General features: G+C 31.5%; 1 protein-coding gene across 1 annotated transcript; it reads left to right on the top strand.

The window, feature by feature from the left end:
- The first annotated feature begins 497 nt into the window (after window positions 1-497).
- On the top strand, window positions 498-2,991 carry LOC146957126 (Duplicated homeodomain-like superfamily protein). Its single transcript, XM_085734415.1, has 2 exons — window positions 498-1,030; window positions 1,451-2,991. Exons 1-2 carry the CDS (start codon window positions 630-632, stop codon window positions 2,736-2,738), a joined length of 1,689 nt encoding a protein of 562 aa, XP_085590541.1. The 5' UTR covers window positions 498-629; the 3' UTR covers window positions 2,739-2,991.
- Window positions 2,992-10,085: the final 7,094 nt, after the last annotated feature.

The following is a 10,085-nucleotide window of genomic DNA, read 5'->3' as shown; positions in this document are numbered from 1 at the left end:
AAACTTAATATTGTTTTTTCAACACCACGCACATCTGAGTTATATTTTATATGGTATCGAATGAGTGAATATCTTCTCCATTTTGTATTAAGTAATGCGGATCTGGGATGTGTGTTGACACAATTCAGTGATTATATGTGGTGACACATATTTTAAACATTTGGTCAAGATTGCATCATCGAGATTTTAAACTCGGTTAATAGATTAAAAGAAATATATTAAATTTTAAAATTTAAATCATCTGTTTCAAAATTTAGACCATTTGATTTTGATCAGGCGGCCGAAATGCGTGTAACTACACCTAACCCCAATCCAAATAACACACATAATTAGAATATAATCATGTGTTAAGGGTGGTGAATTCACTTTCTTCTAAAAGGGTGTGGTGGTGGGCTATCTTTTCCCTTACATACAAGGACAAATATTTTGATAAACGTGATAGAGAGAGGCAGAGACAAAACAGAGAAATAGATAGAGAGAAGGGTAGAGGGTTTTGTAAAGTTGCTTTGCTTGTATAGCACTTTGCTCATTTAATTTACAGTGAGCAAAGGAATTGAATAGAAGAAGGTAGTAGTAGTAGTAAAGTATAGAACTTCTTTAGTCTTTACACACACACACAAAACACAAACATGTATGATGGAGTCCCTGACCAATTCCACCAATTCATAACTCCAAGAACTTCTTCATCATCACTTCCTCTTCACTTACCTTTCCCTCTTTCAACACCAAACAATACTTTCCCTCCTTTTGATCCTTATAATCAACAAAACCACCCTTCTCAACATCATCAATTGCCACTCCAAGTTCAACCTAATCTCTTGCACCCTTTACACCCCCACAAAGATGATGAAGATAAGGAACAAAACTCTACTACACCTTCAATGAACAACTTCCAAATTGAAAGAGATCAAAGACAAATACTTCCTCAACTCATTGATCCTTGGACTAATGATGAAGTTCTTGCACTTTTGAAGATCAGATCCAGCATGGAGAGTTGGTTCCCAGATTTCACTTGGGAACATGTCTCAAGGTATACAAATATATCATTGTAATTCTAACATCTCCTTCACTTCATCCATTTAATCAAGTCATTAACAATCATACCAATAATTAATAATATGAGCTAGATATTTATAAATCTTAACTAATGTATATTCTTTCCACGAATTTCTTCTTTTCTTAATACTACTAGTTTTATTAACATTTGCGTGAGTATTATTAAAAAAAGTATCCATGTGGTAGACAAAGACACACGTGCACCTTCAATTCAGCTCACAAACACTGACACCACGAGACACACACCTCGAGAGAAATAGGACCAAAAATTGAAGGAACAGAATTTGTCTATTATTACTATGTATTGAATACGCTTGTGTGTTAGAGTAATTCAATGCTTTTTAATTCTATGATTAATTGTTTTTTTGGATTTAAATATTTACGGTGTGCACAGGAAGCTAGCTGACGTTGGTTATAAACGTAGTGCTGAAAAATGCAAGGAAAAATTTGAAGAAGAAAGCAGATTCTTCAACAACATTAATAATAATCATAATCAAAATAGTTTTGGTAAGAATTTTAGGTTTGTTACTGAGCTGGAAGAGGTTTATCAAGGTGGTGGGGGTGAGAATAACAAAAATCTAGTTGAGGCTGAAAAGGCGAACGAGGTGCAAGACAAAATGGACCCTCATGTAGAGGAGGATTCAAGAATGGATGATGTATTGGTGTCAAAGAAAAGTGAAGAAGAGGTAGTTGAGAAAGGTACTACAAATGATGAGAAGAAGAGGAAAAGATCAGGTGATGATAGATTTGAAGTGTTTAAGGGTTTTTGTGAGAGTGTGGTGAAGAAAATGATGGATCAACAAGAAGAAATGCACAACAAGCTTATTGAAGATATGATTAAAAGAGATGAAGAGAAGTTTAGTAGAGAAGAAGCTTGGAAGAAACAAGAGATGGAGAAAATGAACAAAGAGCTTGAGTTGATGGCACATGAACAAGCTATTGCTGGTGATAGACAATCACGTATAATTCAATTCTTGAACAAATTCTCAACAAGTGCTAATTCTTCTTCCTTAGCTTCAATGTCATCTTCACTTCAAGCTTATTTAGCAACATTAACTTCAAACTCTTCTTCTACATTGCACTCACAAAACCCTAATCCGGAAACTCTTGAAAAAACTCTTCAACCAATACCGGTAAACCCTAGCTCAACCCTTCCTTCTTCTTCTACTACTTTGGTGGCTCAGCCTCGCAAGAACAACCCTATTTCTTCATATAGCCTTATATCGAGCAGCGAGAGAGACGATATTGGTAGAAGATGGCCAAAAGATGAAGTGTTGGCATTGATAAACTTGAGGTGCAACAACAACAATGAAGAAAAGGAAGGAAATAGCAACAACAAGGCACCACTTTGGGAGAGAATTTCACAAGGAATGTTGGAGTTAGGATACAAGAGAAGTGCAAAGAGGTGCAAAGAGAAGTGGGAGAATATAAACAAGTACTTCAGAAAAACAAAGGATGCTAATAGGAAAAGGTCACTTGATTCAAGAACTTGTCCTTACTTTCATCTATTGAGCAATCTTTATAATCAAGGTAAGCTTGTTCTTCAATCTGATCAAAAGCAAGAAAGCAATAACGTGAATGTGGCTGAAGAAAATGTGGTTCAAGAGAAAGCAACACAAGATGAAAACCAAGATGGTGCTGGTGCAGGTGAGTCTTCTCAAGTGGGGCCTCCAAGCTGGTAATTTCACTATATGCAGCAGGTTCATTATGGAGGTGATAAAAACTTTTATGCATGTACCTTCTTTGGATTTTGATGATATCAGTTTTCATTTTCATTGATTTGTAGATTTTCAGTGACATATAATAAGTACAACTTCTTTTTAATATCTTCTGCATCAATTGTTTTTTTTTTTTATAAACAAATATCAGTTATTAGTATGTTATATTAAGAACAATTGTGTTATTTAAATTTCAAAATACAGACATTGTATGCGACATGATATGTGTTTTTTTTTTTTGGTCAAGGATATGTGTTTATTTTTATGTCTCTTGTATTTTATTTGCTACAACTTATATACATATTTTAAAAGTATAAAACAAAAAAAAAATCATATTTCACATCAAAATTTTGATGTCCAAAATTCATTTGATTTTTTTTTAATGGCCACCTCTCTTAGACCTTAGACCTTGGGGATATATTTTCTGTACTAATTAATTTTGATGGTGGCCACCTCTCTATACGTAGTACTATATAGTATATAAATGATTTTGAATTTAATGTATATTTGAAAACATAGAATTTGGTGAGCACCGACAGCTTGAGGAATATGAGCAATATTATTTCAGTTCCGGTGCAAGTATAATTTGTATATTCCATTTCTTCTTTCTTTTTTCTTTAGGGGTCAATGCTATGTTTAATAAGATAGACATTGAGCCTCTGAAAATAAAGGGAATGAAGGCAAAACATTCTTTAGGACATTCTCCACTTTACTCTAGTCAGAACTAATAAAAAAAATTGAATTTAAGTTGAAGTTTACGCAAACTAAATTCCCGCCCAAATTGATTTTTTTTCTTTTCATAATGTCATAAATTTTGACTTTTATAAAACAATTTATTGGGAGAGATTTTCAACCAAAATTATTCAAGTGGTAAACTAAATCTACCTATAAAGAGTATTTTGTTTTTGTAAAAAGAATAAAATACATTATTGGTAATTGTATGTCTAGTGTGTCATAAGACTAATTGACACACTGCATGTAATTTGAATTTGTATTCACTATTGTTAGAGGCAAAAATGATTTCAGGTACATAAAAATTAAATGTAGCAAATGAGGATAGTTTATTTTTAGAGTGCATGTAATTCAGAATATTTGAGCCATGTTTAATTTACAGCTCCAAGTGAATGATACCATGCATTTCGATCTATCGTTGTCACGAGTGCATATATTTGCGTGTCAAAATTGTGTTATTCTTTGCTGATGGATTGCTTCAGCATGACAATCTTAATTCCAATCTTCACGGTTTGATTCCCTAGAAAATCTCCTTCTGGACGATGATCACGGAAATTAGTGTGATTAAACCACCAATTAACTTCGTTTTTTCTACTAGGGGATCATACTCACACCACCAGTCACTGTCCTTGCTGCTTTCACATAGGGTGTAGTCAGATTTTACAGATTTAATCTTCTGATCATATTCTACCATCATCATTTCAATTTTGCATTTGACAACTTGTATGAAAATTATGCATCCGGATCGGGAACGGTTATTGCAAATAATCTTGATCTTTGATCTAAGATTAGATATTTCAGGCCGTCAATTGATCTTGATTGTCAATTTAGTTTGAACAATCAAATTATACTATTGCGTGACGCAATAACTCTGTTTGATCAAGGCTTTAGGCTTTTAAAAAATTTATAAGGATTTTATATTTGTTGAATCAAGTACTAGTAGTGTATGTTGTCTTTTTTTCCTTACTACATTGTGAAGCTTTTTTTTTTTTATTATGGTTTGACAAAACAATATTACTTTATCAATGAGTGTATTATTTGTTTAAATACAAAAATTGTTCTTTAGTTAAAAAAAATGTTATCTATAAAATCATAATAGCGAACTCATAACAAGTAATTTTCATACATATAGATAATGAATACATTTTTTATTTTATTACAAAATAAAGCTCCTGGTTGATTTTTTAAAAAATATAATTTTTCATTTGTTACCCTTTCATATATACTACTTCATTTTAATCAACATGTTGAGAAAGTTTACATGAGAGTTTCAAAAAATAAATTAAAATCCTACGAATACCTTGAGACGCATACAGAAGGACCAACCCTCCGTCTAATCCAAATCCAAAGTGTATCGAAGATAGCCAATGTTAACAACTCAATTAAAAAAATAATCTTTTTCGATGCAAATGACAAATATTTGAAGTTGTGATCTCAATGAATAAAGTATATAAATAAAATTGATGGCAAATAAAGCATACAATAACAATGTTATATATGTCTGAAGTTATAACATTTATCTCTAAATTTAGAGACCTCCACATCTGATGCAACATACACTTGTCGTAAAATAAATCTTGTTTACGAGGAACAATAATATCTGTACGGAAAATGCTAGATATCAAGAATAATTTTATCAAGAAAGATTCAAGAATGACGTGGCAGAATAATCACCCTTAGATTTCTGTCCCACCACCCCATGATTTCCGCACCACCCCATGATTTCCGGTCAGGCTGAGATTTTATTGGCTAACATTAATTTCAGGACAATTTCTTGATAAAATCTAAGGGTGATTATTCTGCCATGTCATTCTTGAATCTTTCTTGATAAAATCTTTCTTGACATATAGCATTGCTCTGTGTGTACATTGTTGGATATAATGACAATCAATTATCTTTTACTCCTTTAATTATCTTTTCTTCTTATAACCGATTGTTGCAATTCCTTTATGTTAATGAAAATATACCAACGGATCCTATGGTCAAAGTTATTGTCATTAGTACACTTCAATGCTATATACTGTTTCGGTTATGAATAGCATTGTGAAGGAAAAGTAAATATGGAGTTAGCTTGGTAAGATATGGTACATTGGTCTCTATATATAAGAGGATAAAGATATAGGAACAGTGGACGTGAAAAAGCATGTAGCCAATTGCAACATATATACAAGGACGTGTATGGAAACTATGGCAGTGGCTAGAAGTGGTCAAAAATCATATTCATAGCTTTCTATTCTACTCTAAACTTGGGCATTGTTTGTGAAGCTCCAACGTGTTGACCTCGAGTGCACGAGTTCAGACACGTAGTTGTGTAAACCTTGGGGAGCAAAACCGGTTATTGGGTTGCACCGGAGGTCCACCGGAATTTTGCTTTCAGGGCAGTGGTTTTGGTCACGGCACAACAACAACTCTCTTCTATCTTTCCTTAACACTCTCAATTTTAGTTTACTCTTAATATTTCCAACATACATTTCAATTTTTTCAACACGTATTTAACATTTAATTTTCTTTATATCATTCACTTTTTATCACATTATCAATCTAACACATTTATCAAATTACTCTATTTTTTTTTTCTCTCAAGATGCAAAGTAGGTGTTTGAGTGTCTATAGTTTCTTTTTTTGGTAGTGAGGAAATAAAAAGAAATTACAAGACCAAAATCATAAACCGCTATATTAATATGGACCAAAACCAAAAACAACTGTTATGGTTTTAGAAAGTATTTTGTGTACACTCCTTATGAGTGGATATACCTTAAAACGAAGTAAAAAAGAGTAATATGATTAATGTAATATGCTTTTTTTTACAAACAATTAATGTAATATGTTGATGATGTGATAGAAAATGAGAGATATGGATAAAAATGAAGTGCTGAAAAAATGTATAGAATTTAGAGGTGTCCATTTGTGCTGTATTCTTTTTTAGAGCATTTCTTGTATGTTTTTATGCTATGGATAAGTAAGGTTTCTATCTATCATAAATCGAGTCATGTTAATTTTGAGCTGCTAAAATTCTTGAGTTGCTAAATATGAGGTTAAAATGTTGATTGATTGTAAACCGTTAAGGATTTGTCACGTCTCAATACTATTCTATGGAAAATACACTGTAAAAGATTGGAAAGACCCACAAAAAGAACTTGCACTAAAATTTATATATACTACTAATAATGGGCGAATGCAACTACTGTTATCCAATCAAAGCACGAATTAGCACCTCTAAAATATATATATAACCATTATTTTTTAAAGGCAAAAAAAGTATGTATAGTAATTTTTTTTTTAATGGGAAAGTATGTATAGTAATTTGAAATGTCTAAGTATATTCCTTCAAAAAAAAGTAGTGTGTGTTGTCTTTTTTGCCTAAGCATGTGATTTTTGCATTTGTTACTCACTCTTTCTCACGTAAAAAACTTTAAAAAGAGGTTGACAACATGACTCTCAGACAAAATCTTGAATGCGATTTTTTGAGTCCTCAATATGAGGAAGTAATTTTACGGCGTACTCCAAAAAAAATATATCTAAGCATATTCTCAAAATTCCAAGTCACAACAGATGTGAATGAAATGTCTAAGAATAAAACGCAAGTAACAAAGCATGTGAGTGATATGTCTAAGCATATTTAGGAAAAAAAAAGATTAATCACAGTTGGTTCAATTTTTTTTATAGTTTACAATAATTTGAAATATAATTTATTTTATTAACTGTGTATCATTTTATTTGGAGAAATGTTATTTGAATAATATTTTTTGGTATAATTTTTAGGATAACCAAAACATAGAAAGAAATATATAAATATGAGAGAGGAATGTATCACAAAATAATTGTTGAAAAACCATTTTTCTTTGGAAAATGCTAACAAGTGCCCTAAACACTTGTTAAGAAGTTAATAAGGGAAATTTTGCATTGGAAATGATGCATTTAACTCATTGAAAGTTTGAAAAGTGGCTTTTTTTACATAAAATTTATAAATCATTTCCATTTTTAAATCTTTAACCATTGTCCTGAAGGCATTGGTTAGCAAGACCCTTTTTCTTTTAATCGAAGAGTGTATGATTTTTTTTTATGTAGGTGTATGAATTGAATGTAGTGTAGACAGACACAATACAGCGACAACACAAGGATGCATATATACGGTGCAACGTTGCTGTTTGGAGGAGGGACCTATTTTGTCCTTTGATTTTATTATTAAATATCGGTAGCAGCAAACATATCTTAGACTCTGAAATGAATGAGGGCCCCACACGTTACTGCACAAACAGACATTTCACACCCTGCCATGCCACGCACGACGTCACATGTGCTACTTACTGCTCTTCTTTGTCTTCTTCTTCTTTGCCTGCAAAACAGTACCATCCTTGCACGTGTATGTGACTATGTCTTGCTCCCTAAGTCAACGTTCTTGTTTAACAATGGCTAGCCAAGCCCACTACTCAGATATTTGGTCCTAAATCTATATAGCCATTTACTTTGGGCCATTCTTAAAAATGCTTTTGGAAAATTGCTGTTCACACTTCAATGTTTGTTAAGAAACATTAAAGTGTTCGTAAGAGGTTTGATTTTGGTTATGATGCATCATGATTAAACCAGAAATATGATTAGGACTAAGCAGAAACATTATTCATGGTAAATTTCAGGTTTGAAGCTCTGCGGCAGTTAACTGCCGATGGAAAATAATCATATCGGTAGTTTAACTATTGTCGGTTTAGTTCATCGGTAGTTAACTGTCGATGGAGTTATTTTTGTAAAATACTGTTGTTTCTTAGCAAACATTGAAGTGTGAACAACAATTTTCATGCTTTTGTTGATGTCAAAGTGGCCTATTTCATGATGTATCGTAAGATGTTGTGCTTATACAGTGATTGTACAACCTGCTTGGATCGGTTCGATAGTGTTGGCTTAAAATTTTAGAGTGTATTTCTTTTAAATTTTAGGTTTGATTCTTCGGATGTCAATTTTGATTGGTTGATTTGATTTTTCCAAAAGAAATACACATATGGTGATTGTACTATGTCATGTGTTGCTCAAAATGTAGGAAATCACCTACGAGAATATGGATTCCGATAGATTGCATGAGTAAAATGATATAGTTTATAGTAATTTGATATGTCTAAGTATATTCTAAGTTGGATGAGCAACACTCAAAATACACACAGAGAAAGTCTTGGTTGGGAACATACCCAACACTTCAATTTTAGGCACACACACAAAACTAAGAAAAAATTAAAGAAAAATAAAATTATAATATATCAAATCAATTGATGTGACTAAATACTTTTTATTTAATTTTGTTCATTTTATGTGAGTATGTGCCCAAAATTAAAGTGTTGGGTATGTGCCCAACTAAGACTTTCTCACACATATGTTACACATGATGGTGATTGTGTAAGGGACTATGTCGACAATGGATTTTGCAATTAAGTGGGTTGAATGGATTATGATATGTGTAGATTTGATGTATTATTCATTTTGGTTAATGGGGAAGAAATAACACCTATTTACCTATGAATAGTCACTGTCAATTTATATGACTAATCAAAACCTGACTTCAACCCATATATTTGAAGGGCTAAAAAGTTTTCAATGTTGAAGCGTCCCACTTAAGTAAACCCCAAAACTAAAGTTGATCCACACGTTCCAATTTTTTCACGAAATACTTTTTTCACAAAAAAAGAAGCCGGAAAAAATGGGTTAATACATTTTTACCCCCCTGTAATATAGGCGAGTTCCGGTTTTCCCCCCTGTAAAAAAGATTCTTTCGATTCCAACCCTGAAATATGAAGATTCCGTCGAAAACACCCCTGGTCAAATCTGGCACACGCCAGGTGCTGATGTGGCGCGCCACGTCATCTTTTTTGATGACGTGGCACGCTGACTGTATAATTATTTTTATTTTTTATTTTTTTAATAAGGACACGTGGCATTTCCTATTTTTTAATAATTAAAAAAATATTTTTTTTTAAGTTTTTTTCAAATTTTTTTTAAAAAAATAAAAAAAACAAAAAAAATTCTAAACAAATAAAAAAAATGAAAAAAAATTCTGGAAAAAAATAAAAAAATACCGAAAATTTTTTAAAAAAATTGGAAAAATTAATAAAAATGAAAACAAAAATCTGGAAAATTTTAAAAGTAAAAAGTAAAATCTGGAAAAATTAAAAAAATGAAAACATTATGGAAAAAATTAATAAATTTTGAAAAATTCATATTTCCAGATTTTTTCAATACCGGAAAAATGAAAAAAAAATCATATTTTTTTTCGGAAAGTACTTGTCATTCAACCGTATAACATGATTTATATACCGGTGTCAATCAATATACATTGTATCTTGTTATTCGGACATGATTTTTATAAATATGATTAATCTTCAAATTTTTGAAAATGATGAATCTTGAAATTTTTGAAAAAAGATTAATCATATTTAAAAAAACTAAATTTTCGAAAAAAAAGATAAAAAAATATGAATTTTCGAAAAAAATATTTAAATAGTAGAAGTTCAAATAGTAAAACAAATATAAATTATGTTTGACTCAAATACCATTGAAACTAGTAGACAATAACATAAAAAATGTTTTGAGCAGTTT

This window comes from Medicago sativa, chromosome 1, assembly GCF_051527215.1.
Source record: "Medicago sativa cultivar Bolivia chromosome 1, Bolivia_mono, whole genome shotgun sequence".
In the NCBI taxonomy this organism is placed as follows: domain Eukaryota; kingdom Viridiplantae; phylum Streptophyta; class Magnoliopsida; order Fabales; family Fabaceae; genus Medicago; species Medicago sativa.
The sequence above is the reverse complement of the archived record's forward strand: the minus strand, read 5'-3'. Positions and strand labels throughout refer to the sequence as shown.

Excerpts from the sequence above, each read along its gene's own strand:
- LOC146957126 (XM_085734415.1), top strand. The coding sequence starts at position 630 with ATGTATGATGGAGTCCCTGACCAATTCCACCAATTCATAACTCCAAGA. Across the intron at positions 1,031-1,450 it reads ACTTGGGAACATGTCTCAAG|GAAGCTAGCTGACGTTGGTT; the intron begins GTATACAAATAT and ends CGGTGTGCACAG.